Source organism: Trichomycterus rosablanca, chromosome 24, assembly GCF_030014385.1.
Source record: "Trichomycterus rosablanca isolate fTriRos1 chromosome 24, fTriRos1.hap1, whole genome shotgun sequence".
Classification (NCBI taxonomy): domain Eukaryota; kingdom Metazoa; phylum Chordata; class Actinopteri; order Siluriformes; family Trichomycteridae; genus Trichomycterus; species Trichomycterus rosablanca.
In genome coordinates, this window is record NC_086011.1 from 13275907 (window position 1) to 13294727 (window position 18821).

The 18821-nt window shown below is 41.2% G+C and overlaps 1 protein-coding gene across 4 annotated transcripts in view; it reads right to left on the reverse strand.

Moving 5' to 3' along the window:
• Nucleotides 1-9691: 9691 nt before the first annotated feature.
• iqsec1b (IQ motif and Sec7 domain ArfGEF 1b) overlaps nucleotides 9692-18821 on the reverse strand; it is a 317619-nt gene continuing 308489 nt past the window's right edge. For 3 of the 4 annotated variants that reach the window (XM_062987006.1, XM_062987005.1, XM_062987008.1), the window contains 3 exons: nucleotides 18469-18645; nucleotides 16416-16465; nucleotides 9692-11192 (listed from right to left, as the gene is read on the reverse strand). In XM_062987006.1, the coding sequence (XP_062843076.1) occupies nucleotides 10662-11192; nucleotides 16416-16465; nucleotides 18469-18645 (758 nt within the window). In that variant the 3' untranslated portion in view covers nucleotides 9692-10661. The remainder of the gene's footprint in view (nucleotides 11193-16415; nucleotides 16466-18468; nucleotides 18646-18821) is intronic. The other variant, XM_062987007.1, reaches the window with a different exon arrangement.

An 18821-nucleotide genomic window follows, 5' to 3' on the forward strand; every position in this document is an offset into this window, starting at 1 on the left:
ACAGAAAATGGACTAACAGATGACAAACAACCTGTACGCTGAACTTATAATGCAAAAGCAGGACTGGAGGATGATCAAGGATTCCAGTTTGGTGGAAGAGAATACCCTTCAATACCCTTCGATATGTGGATGACAGTATAGCCTTCTTATTTTGGACACATCATGAATTATTTATTAAAAAAAGCAATTATGCTTGAAAGAGTTTAAGGTAAAAGAGGAAGAGGACTGCCAGCAACAGGATGGATTAATACAATTAGAGGAACCTGAAGACCCAAACAGAAGACAGAATGATCTGGAGAAACACTATCCATATTGACAGCTCTTAATTAATTATCTAGGTCTGGCCACCATTCTAAGTTAGTCAATGAGTGTGTTTACATGCACATTATAATCAAATTACTGCAAAAGAACAACAACAAAATAACATTTTGAACTCCTTGTTTTGAATCTCAGCTCTGCTACCGGCAGGCTGGGCACCTACATGAACAACGATTGCCTGTTGTTTATAAAGGACCGGGATTTCTCATAACTGATGCAATTACGACCTCTGCTGGCTGATCAATGGCGCCTGCACAGAGATGAGGGATAATGTGACGATCAGGGTGTGGCTCTCCGTGCACAAAGCTGATCTACATATAAACTCGCCTTGTGCGGGTGAAAAGATGCAGTCGGCTACTGCAGAAGAGTCAAAGGGGGCGTGTCAGTCTCGTTCTTCTCAATCAGAGTGGAGGCCAACATCAGTAGAGAGCAAGCATAATGCAATTGGGTAATTGGATATGCTAAAGTCGGGAGAAAAAGGGAAGAAAATGCATAAACTAAATAATAATAATAAAAAAACCCAAAATAAAATAGTTTTTTAGTCAATTAAAATAAACTACAATAATAACTCTAATTTGCAGAACTAAAAATCTGATAAAAATAAATGGGACTTTTTGACCACAATGTTTAACAGTCTGTTGAAAATCAACAGATGAGCTAGGAAATTCATTCAGGCTATAAAATATGGTGGTGGTAGTTGGGACAGTAAAGCATTTACCACTTTGTAATTTAGCCATTCCTTTTCACCACACTTAAAAGACATTTTGGCACCAAGGATACCAAGTGATTTAGTGTTTCAGCTTTTATTTTGTCTCATTCTTCCTGCAAACACGTCTTAAGATGTGCAACAGTATGGGGTCGTCGTTGTGGCATTTTTCATTTCAAAATTCTCCACACATTCTCTATTGGGGACAGGTCAGGACTGCAGGCAGGCCAGTCCAGTACCCGTACCCTCGTCTTCCGCAGCCATGCCTTTGTGATGTGTGCAGCATGTGGTTTTGCATTGTCTTGTTAAAAAATGCATGGACGTCCCTGGAAAAGATGATGTCTTAAAGGCAGCACATGTTGATCTAAGATCTCAATGTACTTTTCTGCATTAATGCTGCCATCACAGAAGTGTAAATGACCTTTGCCAAGGGCACTGACACACCCCATACCATGACAGACCCTGGCTTTTGGACTTGTTGCTGATAACAGTCTGGATGGTCCTTTTCGTCTTTGGTCCGGAGCACACGGTGGTCATTTTTTTACAAAAAAGACCTGGAATGCTGAGAAGTCGATGCCGCTTCTGGACATGGATAACACGAGGCTTCCTTTTTGCACATTAAAGTTTTAAGTGGTATTTGTGCATGTAACTCTGTATTGTAGTGCTCGACAAAAGTTTGCCAAAGTAATCCCTCACCCATGTGGTTATATCAGCTATTGTTGAGTGGCGGTTCTTGATGCAGTGCCGTCTGAAGGATCGAAGATCACAGGCGTTCAGCTTAAGCTTGTGCATTTGGCCTTTACGCACTGAAATTCCTCCTGATTCGTTTAATGATATTATGCACTGTAGAGGGAGAAATATGCAAATCCTGTCCAGTCTTTCTTTGAGGTTCATTGTTTTTAAACATTTCAATCATTTTCTCACACATTTGTTGACAAACTGGGGATCCTCTGATCATCTTTGCTTATCAAAGACTCATTTTCCACACTGTCCCAACTTTTTCTGATTTGGGGTTGTATAATTTGGTCATCATTACTAATCTAAAATAATTCATTAATAATACTTATGCATTTCACAAAGCACACATTTATTTGACAGTATAATTTTTATTTTGTGTTCTCCACATGGTCACAGTTATAGATTTACATCAACAGGGTCTCGTAATGTTCGAAACAGAGTACTTAAATAAAATCCTCTCTCCCCTGCATGTGTGTGAGAGAGAGAGACAGGATGCAGTGATTCTTTGATTAAATGTGACATAACAGTCAGATTATAAGACTTACAAAAGATCCAATGCCAAATCCTGTTAGAGACAAACGCACCAATAACGTCATGGTTAAGAAATAAGTACTCATAATATACAGACTCTGTACAACAGTCACTTCCTCTAGATATTCCTTCGACTTTAAATTAATTTAAACTTGTAAGCTCTTTTCATTTCCTCACACTAGTTCTTTATATGTACAGCGACAGCCTTCGTCAAACACACACAAGTGCAATCATGTCTATTTTACAATGGAAAAACAATAAAGAAACACAACAAACATTATACATGAAGAAATCAAACATAAAACAAAGATTTATAAGGTTTAATGCATCTCACAGTTTAACCAGGGTGAGAAATGACTTAATGCAATGAATTAGATAGACAATAGTGTAATAAAATATTAAAATATAATGTAAAGACTTGGTGCTCGGTGTGTGTGTGTGTGTTTTAATTTAATCTTCACTTTAAATCAGTTAGTTTACAATTATTTGAGAGGTATAATCTGTTGTATTCATTTATACTGTATATATGTTTATTGTGGCATGGCTTGAGAAATCCCTGTACAGATAAAATGGTCAATCCAAAACTCCACTCTTGCTATAATGTGCGAATTACAAACCTAAACCTGGATATACAAGCAGCACTCAAGGAAGATAAGCATCAATGCTGATAATAATGATAATGACATAGCAAGCTTTGCATCGACCTCTCTTAATGTCGCTGACTTCTACTGATGATCCTACATTTGAATAGCTTATTACGTATAAGTAATATTTTCAACTGTACAATAGTTGACGAGCATGGTCTGATTGTATAGTCTACATACACAGTGTGTCCCTTAAAGCCAATTCTGTTAACCGAATCTCTGTTGGTACAAAACTGACAAATGACTTCTATTACAACACAGTCGCATGAAGAGAAGTCTACATATTTTAATGCTTATGACTTAAATTTTAACAACAGTCAACTGGAACACTAATATTTCTGGTAATATACAATATTTAGAGAATATTCTTACAGTATAATGTTACATGCAAGAGTAATTTTTAGCTGACATTCCTTACTGCAGGTCGCTAGAACAGAGAATCAGGGAGGACAGTGGGTACAAATGGAAAGAATTAAGGACAAACAGTATAGAGCTTAACATTGAATAATCATGTATTTTAGTGGCTTAGGTTCTGGAAGTAAATTTTACATTTATTTTTTATAGACATATTGAAAAGTTCCTAAAGTAATTTAATTAACAGTGTAGCTTCCAGGTGATTTATTATTTGAATGCAAAAATACTTACAATATTTAAATTCAGTGGTGGTGTTTTTATTTCTTTATTTTTTCTATTTATTTATGCATTCTTTTCCCCATTTTCTCCCAATTTTTAGCATAGTCAAGTTGTCTTTCGCTGCTTGCATACGAGGAGGGTATATTGCTGCTCATGCCTCCTTGCAGACCCCTTCTTTTCGCCCATCTATCTGCTAACTAGGGTTCTTACACAGCATTTGAAGACCCCTCCCACTTAGTCCGGTCATCCCACCCAGCAGACACGGTTGCCAATTATTGTCTGCTGCAGGCACTGCTCATTCTGCCCGCTAGATGGTGCCCAGGGGCCGAGATTCGAACTGAGGTGTTCAGAATCTCGGTGCTTGTGTGCTAGTGGAATATCCTGCTGCGCCACGTGTTTTTATTTCTAAAAATGTCTATGGGTGAGTTATAGTTTTTACTTTAAGGCAAATCATTGGATTTCAATTAAATTTGAGAACACTTAACAGAGAACACTCTTTTGGGGTGGCCAAATACTGCCATTTGGCCAATAAAATGGGTGTTGCTGGATAGAAATATAATAAAAAGTCTTGGTTTTTTAACAATTCATTTAAAATACGACATTTTTTAGAAAATCATTCCATTTCTCGAAGGGCAAAACACATTCAGCACCAACTGACCCTAAAGTACCCTTGATAATAGTGTTCAAATAGACACACCCAGGTTTAATTACCAGCCCTGCTGAATCTATACTTAAACAGAACTTTTCTAGCCATGTAAAGTGGGCAAAAAGTCTCAATACTCAATATGCTGCAATCAAACAAGCACAAATTAGTTATATCAAAGGCTATATCTAAGGCTTTGGAACTCCAATGAACCATACTGAGACCTCACTCACTCACTCACTCACTCACTTTCTTAACCGCTTATCCAATATGGGATAGGGGGGTGGAGCCTATCCAAGCTTTTCAATGGGCGCAAGGTACACAGTAACACCCTGGATGGGGCACCAGTCCATCGTAGGGCAGACACACATACATACACACACCTATTTACCTATAGGACAATTCAGTGTCTCCAAATAACCTGACTGCATGTTTTTAGACTGTGGGAGGAAACCGGAGTTTCCGGAGGAAACCCACACAGACACAGGGAGAACATGCAAACTTCGCACAAAAAGGACCCGGACTGCCCCGCCTTGGGGATCGAACCCAAGACCTTCTTGCTGTGAGGCGACAGTGTTACCCACCGAGCCACCGTTCAGAACACCTAAAACAAGTGGCTAGCCTAAAACCATTTCACCAAATGTGCATTGATGACATTATAAAATTGACAGTATAAAATTAAATGGAAATCATTGCTGACCAGAAAGAACACAAAATCCATCTTACAGACAAGAAAGAAAGAAAAACATGCATGAACCTCCAAGCCTTGAATAATGCTTTAATGACCAAAAAGTTCAAAGGTCTAACTTTGACAGGGTTATACATCAAGGCAACAAGCTGATACACAAGAGCAAGTAGAAGGTGCTCTGGCAGGACCTTATACAGACATTTATTGGACAAAAACCCCTCTAATGTGGCTGATTATAGCAATTATGTAATGAAAAGTGAGCCTGAAGTCCTTCAAAGCAACGTGCAACTGATCTTAGTTATCAGAAGCATTTGGTGCTGCTATTTTGATAACATCTTATGGTATGATACAGGTGTTGCATAACCTCTTTCACTTAGGCAATAAAATCTTTTTTTTTAAATGTATTTAAATATTTTCTTGTTCTTGTTATCATTGTCTACTATTATGTCTTGTCTGAGGATCTGAAACTATTTTATTTTGTTATAGAAAAAATCAAATCATGAGAAAGCAAATGTTTTTTACCCCACTATAATTATTTATTTACTGATGTAATTATCAGACAGTTATTAGGATTATACAACATGTTATTTTGCAGATATTTAAGAGGGTTATATTGTATTCATTTATTTTCATTTATTACTGACTTACGTTCAATGTTTTTGAGATAGCTTCAAGTCCACCTCGACCACAGCAGTTGCTAATGCTGAGTAAATGTAATTACAATGTAATTACTATAGATGTAGTTTATGTAAATGTAGTAATACATTTTCTATCCGAGCATCTAAGTCAAGCTCCTGGAAGCAAGGCTGTTGTGGTTGCAGTGATGTCCCTAATTGGTAGTGTAGTACTGATCAGGTTTTAATCTCTCTATTAAAAATAACTAGGATTTTTACTTCCAGAACCTCTGTTCAGCTCTATTATGTTATAATCATAAAAAAGAAATAAAAGGTTGCAACTGTACAAAACAGAAAAATACATATTGCACATTAGTACAAAAACAAACTAACAAACAAACAAAATGGGACAAATACACTGATCAGCCATAACATTAAAACCACCTCCTTGTTTCTACACACACTGTCCATTTTATCAGCTCCACTTACCATATAGAAGCACTTTGTAGTTCTACAATTACTGACTGTAGTCCATCTGTTTCTCTATGCTTTGTTAGCCCCCTTTCACCCTGTTCTTCAATGGTCAGGACCACCACAGAGCAGGTATTATTTAGGTGGTGGATCATTCTCAGCACTGCACTGACACTGACATGGTGGTGGTGTGTTAGTGTGTGTTGTGCTGGTATGAGTGGATAAGACACAGCAGCGCTGTCACTGCTGGACGGAGAATAGTCCACCAACCAAAAATATCCAGCCAACAGCACCCCGTGAGCAGCGTCCTGTGACCACTGATGAAGGTCTAGAAGATGACCAACTCAAACAGCAGCAATAGATGAGCGATCGTCTCTGACTTTACATCTACAAGGTGGACCAACTAGAGCACAACACACACTAACACACCACCACCATGTCAGTGTCACTGCAGTGCTGAGAATGACCCACCACCCAAATACTACCTGCTCTGTAGTGGTCCTGGGAGAGTCCTGACCATTGAAGAACAGCATGAAAGGGGGCTAACAAAGCATGCAGAGAAACAGATGGACTACAGTGACAGTGAGTGTAGAAACAAGGAGGTGGTTTTAATGTTATGGCTGATCAGTGTATGACAGTAATAATGCTTGCAAAGCAAACCTGCTGATATTGGTCTTAGAACAAACTAGCTGCTGTAAATACTTACAAACAAGTGCTATTTAAATTCATATCTGAGCTATCATAGCGTATCTGCTCATAACCTGTTTACTCCCTTCTATTATATACAGCATATTAAGCACAAAGTAAAATATAAAATGTAGGGTAAAAATATGGTTAAAGCCACAGCTCTGTAAGTAAAAGCTTCAACAGATTACTTAGCTGTATAAATAAGTAAATGAAGTGCATTTATTAAAATAAAAGAAAGGAAAAAAAAGCCAAGTCTTTCAGTCTGTATGTATGCAGCGCTATTAAGAACAGCATCGACAGAATTCACACTCAGCCAGCTAAGAAAACTAATATCAAAGCACAAACCCGGGGGCAAACTCCTGAAATACAGGGGTAATAAATCAGTGAAGTGCAGCCTGCTGTTCTCCTCAAAGCCCACAGCTAAAATCCACATCCATAACTCCTTGAATATTGATAGTATTGGTTTTTCATTCAAAAATAATTCTCCAAAAATTACAATACAATAAGTTAAATAAGTTTACTTTCTTTAAATGTATTACTCCATAATGTTTATTAAAATATCTATTAAAAATAGTAACAAAAAATATAACACTTAGTGGCTAAGCCTTAGAAGGGTTTTACCTAGACTCGAATTAGTGGTAGACTAATAAATCAGCCAGCTCGTATATCAGGCAAATACTGTATACACCGATCAGGCATAACATTATGACAACATTCCTAATATTGTGTTGGCCCCACTTTTGACAGGCATGGACTCCACTAGACCCATAAAGTAACATCCACATGGATGGCAGGACCCAAGGTTTCCCAGTAGAACGTTGCCCAAAGCATCACACCGCCTCCGCCGGCTTGCCTTCTTCCCATAGTGCATCCTGGTGCCATGTGTTCTCCAGGTAAGCGACGTGATGTGAAAGGAAATGTGATTCATCAGACCAGGCCACCTTCTTCCATTGCTCCGTGGTCCAGTTCCGATGCTCACGTGCCCATTTTTGGCGCGTTCGGCGGTGGACAGGGGTCAGCATGGGCACCCTGACTGGTCTGCGGCTATGCAGCCCCATACACAACAAACTGTGATGCGCTGTGTATTCTGACACCTTTCTATCAGAACCAGCATTAACTTCTTCAGCAATTTGAGCTACAGTAGCTCGTCTGTTGGATCGGACAACACGGGCCAGCCTTCGCTCCCCACGTGCATCAATGAGTCTTGGCCGCCCATGACCCTGTCGCCAGTTTACCACTGTTTTTTTCTTGGACCACTTTTGATAGATACTGTCCACTGCAGATGTGGGAACACCCCACAAGAAGCATTTTTCCTGCTTCTAACACATCAACTTTGAGGATAACTAACAGGAGTCGTGATGAGTGGTCATACTGTTATGCCTCGCCGGTGTACATTTGATTTAATTTAGTTTTATCTACATTAACCAGTGAAAACAGTGATGCTGCCAATTACAAGATACTCCTAAACAATGATAAACAGAAATGCAAATGCGTATTTTTTTCATGACGATGTATTTCTGGGTAAAAAGGTATTGTGTTAAAGTAATGGAAGGCGGATCATGACACTGTAGAACTAGCAAGCTAATATTAGCGCCCTCTTTAAATAAATATAAACCAAACCTCTGCACAAACAGCAAGCGGTGAGATATCAGAGCAGTGAGAGAAATACTTCTATCTTTTAAACACTAGTACTGTGTCGAAATTCATAGGACCAACACAGTGACCGAATTTACTTGCTAGCACTATAAGGGTAGTCCACCATGCTAAGATCAGGGTTCGAATCTCAGTGGTTGGCCGGCGGCTACACAGTACACACAGGATTGACTACATCTAAAGCTTTGCGATGGATGGGCAATCTGTCCATGATGTGTTCTAATGTATTTCTGGGTAAAAAGATATTGGGTTGAAGTAATAGAAGGCGGATCATGATACTGTAGAACTAGCAAGCTAATATTAGCGTCCTTGGTAAATAAATATGAACCAAACCTCTGCACAAACAGCTAGCGGTGAGATATCAGAGCAGTGAGAGAACTACTTATATCTTTTAAGCACTAAGAATTTCATATAAACAATACAATGACCAAATTAACTTGCTAACTTGGCATAGCGGTCTATACTGCTAGCCCACCGTGCCAAGATCCGGGTTAGAATCTACACAGTACACACAGGATTGGCTACATTTGGGAAATGGTGGCTAAAGCCTTGCAATGGATTGGCAACCTGTCCATGATGTGTTCTGATGTATTTCTGGGTAAAAAGGTATCGGGTTGAAGTAATAGAAGGCGGATCATGATACTGTACAACTAGCAAGCTAATATTAGTGCCCTCTTTAAATAAATATAAACCAAACCTCTGCACAAACAAGCCGTAAGATATCAGAGCAGTGAGAGAACTACTTCCACTTTAGGCACTAGTACTGTGTCGAATTTCGACTTTCTAGCTATAATGGTAGCCCACCATGCTAAGATCAGAGTTCTAGGATTGAATCTCAGCGGTGCTATTGGTTGGCCGGGTATCTACACAGTACACACACGATGGCTGAAGCCCTGCGATGGATTGGCGCACAATGATTCTGAATGGAACCAGACCCTATGTGACCCTGACCAAAATAAATCTGATATCTCAGCATGCTATTCGTACAGGGCCTCGGGTCTGGATGATGGATGTACGCTAGGTATAAGACTGGCCAACGGATGAAGCACTAGGGACGCTGGTGCTTAGGAGATATGTAGTTACTGTGATTTCAAAACTTGGGCTTTGTCCCAAATCTCATACTTCCAAAGTGCTAATCTATTATTTAGGGTGTAGTAGGAAATTTGGGACGCATCACGATGCATATTTTCTTGTATTGGTTTTTATGTGCTAAACTATTAATACTTAATTTTAATAAATATCTGCATGTACATCTAAGCAATCAAAATTTACGTGATATTCTCAATTTTTACATAGAATTACAATCAACGTCTTAAGTACAATCCATTATCGGCATGATATCGGTTATCTGCCCTACTGCTCTCTGGGTATTCCCGTCTCCCTTTAAAAAAAAACCACATATCGGTCAACCACTAGCTCGAAAGCACAGACACTCACTCCCTGCTTCCTTTCTGCTTCCTGATTGTTTAGTTACAAGCAAATGAGTGCGGTAAACACAGTTTTGCCCGACCAGAAGATTCCATTTGTGCATTCGTGAATCTTCAAAGGCATCCAGAGAAATTTCAGGTCCCGTACCGACCTGATCAAGTGTCCGGGTTTAATAATACTGAAACTAGTTGTTTGTTCTACTGACTAAAATACAGATTTATTTATTCATTTTCTGTCGTCGTCTGATGCATTTCGTTCATATATTAACTTATTGATATGTTTTTCTTTTCTATTTTTTTTTTTTTACAAAATAGTATATGCACAACATACATACACAAAGCATTTCTGACTAACTCAGTAACTGCGTTTTAATTGGCACGATAAAGACTGCTAATCATATCACAGAGAACTGTGGTCTACAGCTACATTAAATATCGGAACATTTATGTCATCGTATGACCGCTCTACGTCTACGTTGTTGACCAGTGATGTTAAATTTGACCGTTTCTAGGCATATTGTGTCTACGGAGGCTTTTATTTCGGCTACCTAGCAAGCAGGGTATTGGATAGAGCTTGGTAAGCGATTGATCACAAGAGAAAACAGTAGCTATGGTCTTTGTGCATGCTCGGCATTGTCTTTTGATGAAAGCTGGACAGACATCCAGGCAAAGTCAAAGAATTATGCATTATGTTAATGAGAAAAAAAGCAGCCTCGTCTGCTAGGTACAATGGAAGTGGTGTCCCCCAAGGGTCTAGCAGCCCTTGGGCAGCCTGGAAGAGAAACCAGTGCTACACAGTGTGTGCCTTCCTACAAGAGAGGGCTTTAAATGAAAGAAACCAATTCATATGGTCTAGTGTGAAATCATCACGTCTTCACACGCCAGCTTCGGAATCCAGTCTCAGTTCCTCACACTACTGTGCTAATGCCGCTATGCTTTGGCTTGGCGCTGCCTGGGACAGGAGCCGGAGCTTGAGCCTGGCCGTGATGGTGTTGCAGATGCGAGGGATGCGGGTGCTGTGGGTGCGACCCGTGGCCGTGCGGCGCATGAGAGTGGCTATGGGTGGACGAGGACCCGGATCCGGTGGAGGGGTGGTACTGGATGTGTGCGGGTGGGTGGTAGTGGTGGTGGTGGTGGTACGGAGGTGGGTTCTGCTGAACTTGGCAGTACTGGGCGTGGTGCGCAGGATGCGAGTCGCTGATGGGCGTGCCCTCGCGGGCCGTGTGGTGCAGGTTGGATGGGTGCGGCGTGTGAGAGATCAGGGTGGGGTGGGACGGGTGAGGGGGCTGCGAAGGCAACGTGGATGGTTTGGTGCCCCGCTTGGTGCCGAACAGCGAGCCGAGGAGAGAAGACGAGCCGGGCACGGAGTGCTGGCGTGAGGGGCAGTCACGGCTGGAGCCGGTGCGGCGCCTCATGTGGGGGCTGCTAATGATGGAGCCCTGCGGGAACACACACAAACAGAGGTGCCACATCAGAGGAGGGAAAAGCAGCTTACCCATAATGCCCTGCAAATCACAGAGAAATACACAGCAGGGGCTGTGGAGTCCAAAGCTGGAAAGCTGCAGCAGTTCTGTGTTTATTTACAGTTATTTTTTTGATCTAGTACGCGCTGCATTGACTTATGATGGATTGCTAATCAGCTAATATAAAACAGTCAATATACACCGATCAACCATAACATTTAAACCACCTCCTTGTTTCCACACTCACTGTACATTTTATTAGCTCCACTTACCATATAGAAGCACTTTGTAGTTCTACAATTACTGACTGTAGTCCATCTGTTTCTCTGCATGCTTTGTTAGCCCCCTTTCACCCTGTTCTTCAATGGTCAGGACCCCCACAGGACCACTACAGAGCAGGTATTATTTATGTGGTGGATCATTCTAAGCACTGCAGTGACAATGACATGGTGGTGGTGTGTTAGTGTGTGTTGTGCTAGTATGAGTGGATCAGTCACAGCAGCGCTGCTGGAGTTTTTAAACACCTCACTGTCACTGCTGGACTGAGAATAGTCCACCAACCAAAAACATCCAGCCAACAGCGCCTTGTGTGCAGCGTCCTTTGACCACTGATGAAGGTCTAGAAGATGACCAACTCAAACAGCAGCAATAGATGAGCGATCTCTTAATGCCTTTACATCTACATGGTGAACCAACAAGGAGTGTCTAATATAGTGGACACAGTATTTAAAAACTCCAGTAGCGCTGCTGTGTCTGATCCACTCATACCAGCACAACACACAAACACACCACCACCATGTCAGTGTCACTGCAGTGCTGAGAATGATCCACCACCCAAATAATACCTGCTCTGTAGTAGTCCTGTGGGGGTCCTGACCATTGAAGAACAGGGTGAAAGGGGGCTAACAAAGCATGCAGAGAAACAGATGGACTACAGTCAGTAATTGTAGAACTACAAAGTGCTTCTGGAATCAGAATTCCAACTTATTTATTTATTTTTTCATTCATTTCTGCATTTTCGTCTCTTTTCTCTCGATTTAGTGCAGCCAAATAGTCCCAATAGTTTTAGTGCAGCCATATAGTCCCAATTGCGTCCGAGTAGGGTATATTCGCCTGTCCCACGCCCCCTCCGATGCCTGTGGACCAGTGGCGTAACTACGTATATATACAGGTCCTTCTCAAAAAATTAGCATATTGTGATAAAGTTCATTATTTTCCATAATGTAATGATAAAAATTCAACTTTCATATATTTTAGATTCATTGCACACCAACTGAAATATTTCAGGTCTTTTATTGTTTTAATACTGATGATTTTGGCATACAGCTCATGAAAACCCAAAATTCCTATCTCAAAAAATTAGCATATTTCATCCGACCAATAAAAGAAAAGTGTTTTTAATACAAAAAAAGTCAACCTTCAAATAATTATGTTCAGTTATGCACTCAATACTTGGTCGGGAATCCTTTTGCAGAAATGACTGCTTCAATGCGGCGTGGCATGGAGGCAATCAGCCTGTGGCACTGCTGAGGTGTTATGGAGGCCCAGGATGCTTCGATAGCGGCCTTAAGCTCATCCAGAGTGTTGGGTCTTGTGTCTCTCAACTTTCTCTTCACAATATCCCACAGATTCTCTATGGGGTTCAGGTCAGGAGAGTTGGCAGGCCAATTGAGCACAGTAATACCATGGTCAGTAAACCATTCACCAGTGGTTTTGGCACTGTGAGCAGGTGCCAGGTCGTGCTGAAAAATGAAATCTTCATCTCCATAAAGCTTTTCAGCAGATGGAAGCATGAAGTGCTCCAAAATCTCCTGATAGCTAGCTGCATTGACCCTGCCCTTGATAAAACACAGTGGACCAACACCAGCAGCTGACATGGCACCCCAGACCATCACTGACTGTGGGTACTTGACACTGGACTTCAGGCATTTTGGCATTTCCTTCTCCCCAGTCTTCCTCCAGACTTGATTTCCGAATGACATGCAAAATTTGCTTTCATCCGAAAACAGTACTTTGGACCACTGAGCAACAGTCCAGTGCTGCTTCTCTGTAGCCCAGGTCAGGCGCTTCTGCCGCTGTTTCTGGTTCAAAAGTGGCTTGACCTGGGGAATGCGGCACCTGTAGCCCATTTCCTGCACACGCCTGTGCACGGTGGCTCTGGATGTTTCTACTCCAGACTCAGTCCACTGCTTCCGCAGGTCCCCCAAGGTCTGGAATCGGCCCTTCTCCACAATCTTCCTCAGGGTCCGGTCACCTCTTCTCGTTGTGCAGCGTTTTCTGCCACACTTTTTCCTTCCCACAGACTTCCCACTGAGGTGCCTTGATACAGCACTCTGGGAACAGCCTATTCGTTCAGAAATTTCTTTCTGTGTCTTACCCTCTTGCTTGAGGGTGTCAATGATGGCCTTCTGGACAGCAGTCAGGTCGGCAGTCTTACCCATGATTGCAGTTTTGAGTAATGAACCAGGCTGGGAGTTTTTAAAAGCCTCAGGAATCTTTTGCAGGTGTTTAGAGTTAATTCGTTGATTCAGATGATTAGGTTAATAGCTCGTTTAGAGAACCTTTTCATGATATGCTAATTTTTTGAGATAGGAATTTTGGGTTTTCATGAGCTGTATGCCAAAATCATCAGTATTAAAACAATAAAAGACCTGAAATATTTCAGTTGGTGTGCAATGAATCTAAAATATATGAAAGTTTAATTTTTATCATTACATTATGGAAAATAATGAACTTTATCACAATATGCTAATTTTTTGAGAAGGACCTGTATAGGTCTAGTAACAGTAAGCAGGTTACACAGATTCCCAAAATCCTTTGCTGTGCACTCACTGTATATTTTGATTACATGTACTCTGATATTTCATTGTCTTTCAGTTATTTAAATTCTTTACTTACTTTGGTTATCGCCACACTTTACCGCTAGCATTAGCCACTTGCTATTAGAGGGTCATATATAAAACTAACTGCAGAACGTCCGAACGCACATGTATAAACCGGGTGCTGCGTTCTGATTGGCTGAGCCGAATGTCACTCACATAACGCCGCTACAATATTGTAATATAATAATAACAACCCGGCGAGTGCAGCCAATGAGTGCGGTGGGGGTTGAGTTCATGTTGTGGAGGGCCCCCACACGCCATGGGTTCCAGTGCACCTGCCCCCCCTGCCCCCCCGGTAGTTACGCCCCTGCTGTGGACGCCAGTTCCTCGACCCCTTCTTATTCCATGGTCTTCCGCTTGTGCGCAGGCGCCTCGGCCTCTAACCAGGATCCTTGCACAGCGTTTTGAAGACACCACCCTCTTATTAGTCCATTGTTTTTCCCATCCAGCAGACTGATGGCCAGTTCAGTTTGCTGCAGGTACAGTTGTGGCATAGTGGTTAAGGTACTGGACTAGTAAGCCAAAGGTTGCCAGGCTGACAGTGGTGGGCCTGAGTAAGGCCCTTAATGCTCAGTTGCTTAGACAATATGCTGTCACAGTACTTGTAAGTAATGCCGAAAATGTAAATGTAAATGCAGTTACTGCCAATTGTACCCGCTAGAGGGCACCCAGCCGACCGGTAGCAGAGCTAAGATTGGAACCAGAGAGGTCAGAATCCCAGCGCTGGTGCGCTACAGGAATATCTAGCTGCGCCACCTGATGTTACAAATTTTACAAATTAAGCATACATTAACCAAGATATTACAACATGTAAAACCAATCACTCTTCTAAAAATGTCAAGGGTCTTATCTGACTATGGAGGCCACATATCTGGATGCTTTTAATATGTTTAGCAGTGGGTTTGGTCAGAAAAAAGCAACCTAAACCTAAAGTGAAGGGTGTAATCCTTTTATAGATCAAAACCAACCAATTAGACCACAGCTACATGTCAGCAGTGTGTGGTAAATATAAATCAATATTACAACACAGTCAAACAAGTGAAGCAAACTAGACCAGCATGCTTAGCACAATACTAACAATATACACTGATCAGCCATAACATTAAAACCACCACCTCCACCTAACTGTACATTTTATCAGCTCCACTTACCATATAAAAACACTTTGTAGTTCTACAATTATGACTGTAGTCCATCTGTTTCTCTACATGCTTTGTTAGCCCCCTTTCACCCTGTTCTTCAATGGTCAGGACCCCCACAGGACCACCACAGAGCAGGTTTTATTTGGGTGGTGGATCATTCTCAGCACTGCAGTGACAATTACATGGTAGGGCAGTTGTAGCCTAGCGGTTAAGGTACAGGACTAGTAATCCAAAGGTCGCTGGTTCAAGCCCCACCACTGCCAGGTTGCCACTGTTGAGCCCTTGAGCAAGGCCCTTAACCCTCAATTGCTTAGATAATATACTGTCACAGTACTGTAAGTCGCTTTGGATAAAAGCGTCTGCTAAATGCTGAAAATGTAAATGTAAATGTGTTAGTGTGTGTTGTGCTGGTATGAGTGGATCAGACACATCAGCACTTCTGGAGTTTTTAAATACTGTGTCCACTCACTGTCCACTCTATTAGACACTCCTACCTAGTTGGTTCACCTTGTATATGCAAAGTCAGAGATGGTTGCTCATCTATTGCTGCTGTTTGAGTTGGTCATCTTCTAGACCTTCATCAGTGCTTCACTGTTGGCTGGATATTTTTGGTTGGTGGACTATTCTCAGTCCAGCAGTGACAGTGAGGTGTTTAAAAACTCCATAAGCATTGCTGTGTCTGATCCACTCATACCAGCACAACACACACTAACACACCACCACCATGTCAGTGTCACTGCAGTGCTGAGAATGACCAACCACCCAAATAATAGCTGCTCTTTGGTGGTCCTGTGAAGGTCCTGACCATTGAAGAACAGCATGAAAGGGGGCTAACAAAAATGGACTACAGTCAGTAATTGTAGAACTACAAAGTGCTTCTATATGGTAAGTGGAGCTGATAAAATGAACAATATGTGTAGAATCAAGGAGGTGGTTTTAATGTTATGGCTGATGGGCGTATATGCAAAAACAGACAATCCATCATCATATGTAACCAAATAAGTAGTTCATGCAGTAAATAAAGTTCAACTTTTAAAGCTAAAGCAAAAAGTGGGTGCAAAAACAATAAAAAATACAGGACGAAAGCTAGAACAGAGCTGCAGCTTCACAACACAGCAGTATCATGCTCACGGCGGACTACTGGGATGCAGCCTACAGTGTGATATGGTACTTACGTCCATATTGCTGTCTAGAGATCCTGCACTGCTGCGGCGGCCTCGCTTGCCTGAGCGGGACATGCGACAGATCAGAGCACGCTCACACATACACAGTGGGGAAAAAAACATAGCAGCATATAGTCTACCTTCCTGCAGGGGGCGCTAACAGACATAGAAAGCTGCTAGTAAACCGAAGACAAAGGGTAGAAGTTGGGAAAGATGGGTAAGTTGGGTAAGCTTGCAAGGGGGTTGAGTTTTTCTCTGGGAATATTGATTGTTTTTGATTGATCTAGCACTTTCTAGCATTTCTTTGTTTAATTATTCTAATTCTAATCTGCTGTATGGGAGGAGGAATTAGCACGTGACAACCTTACCTAGCAGAATAACAGGATACATAGCTAGAACAGAAATATATACAAACATTTACTTATCAAATTTAATCTTTGCTGCCTCAACGGCCAATGGAATTATTAACATAGTACTGTTAAATTCCTAATAGTGATTGGTCAACGTGTTTCTGAATTAACTATAGAGGTCTTCGGGAATTATGCGCCAAGTGTTAAGACAATTTGTATGACTTATGCCAAGTTCACACTACACACTTTCCAAGTCGTCAGGTCGCTGCACAGTTCACACTACACGACTGGATCTCCTGTAACCGGGAGTCTTTCAAGTCGGTGTGGCTTTCACACTACACCATCTATCACCAACTGGAATCGCTGGCTTCTCTGGTCTCACAAACTACGTTTTTGTCACGAAAACAAACGCAAGAAGTGAAGAGGAGTTTAACGATAAATGCAAAAATGCACGTCAACAAGTAGCGAGCGATCAAAGTTGTTTGTGCGCTGATTGTGCAGCGTAAAATCAAAGAGAAAAATGAATAAATCCGAGTGGATTTGGCAACGCGACCAGCAGGGATTGTTCTGTTCTGTAGCGAGTTGAAAGTTAATAAATATTTTTTTTGGAATGCATTGTTGGTATTAAAAACTTTTCTTTTTTCTTGTGCCTATGATTGAGTTCAAAATTTTAGCTATTACCCTCATTTTACCATATTTCTTTTAGTTTTTCATGCTCTTAATAATTCTTTTTATAGAGTAGTGTACATTCTAAATTGTAGGGTATATTTTACTATATTTTCTTTTAGTTTTCATGTTTTAATTGCTTATCTCTCTTGTTTTAATTTCGTATTTCCCAAATTGTAGGGTATATTTTACAATATTTTCTTTTAATTTTTCATGTTCTTAATTTTTTATCTCTCTTGTTTGAATTTCATGCTCTCTTAATTGTAACTAAATGTTTGCAAAAAGTCTTTCTGAGGTTCTAGATCTCAGGAATGTTTTAATGCTTTTAATTAATTTGTTTCTTTATTTAAAGCACTTTGAATTGCCACTGTCTATGAAAGGTGCTATACAAATAAACTTGCCTTGCCTTGCCTTATGGTTTGCCGTGGACGATAAGTTCACAAATATTGTAAAGCTTGTGTGTGTGCCGATGTATACTGATTCACCGCACTCATTGCCAGTCACAACGACTGATCCAGATATTCAACATGCTAGATATCTCTCCTCAGTTGCCGACCCGCTCGGATCGAGTTGTTGAGTAGTTCACACATAGTGATTAAGAGCCGAGTTTAGAACGCCGAGCTGCCACATCTAGCCAGTCGGGGAGCGAAAATCAGGGCAAAAATTGTGTAGTGAACTAGGCATAAGTAACTACATTTCTTACACAATTTCTGTATTTTTATTTGACACCGTGGTCTATGGCAGCGATCCCCAATCTTTTTTGAACCACGGACCGGTTTCATATAAGATATATTTTGACAGACCGGCGAGGATGGGGGGATTTAAAATAGAATATCGATACTACTTACAAATAATGGAAAATCTGTGGGAACCCTGAGCTTTTTTCTATGCAACGAGACGCTCCCACTCAGAGATGGGGACTCGAGCCAAATGACTAGTTTCAAATGACTCGGACTCGACTCATGACGCAAAAAATGACTCGTGAACAACATGAGTTGTGAGACAATTATTTATATATATAGTATAAGTGACATGACATTTTACCTCACCTGCTTCTGATAGGTCTCGTAAGGAGCTGCTGAGGGCACTTCTCTTCAGACCCTCTCCTATAGCATAACTGTCATCCAGACTTGCACGGCTCAGGTTGCCATTGCCTGCTTCCTTCTTCATGCTTGAGGTCTGGGAGATGCTTGGGCGCACCACACCCTTCTGCTTTTCTAGCTCGGCTGCATGAACATGCACATGAGTACACACATAAACACACACCCTGTCAACGTCAACCCTGTAATTACTAGTTAAGTACCCTAACCACTGATTTACCACTGCCAGAGCCTATAGCCAAAATTGGCCACTGAACTCTGCTGGGTGGGAAAAGACCAGACTAATAAAAGGGGACGGGGTC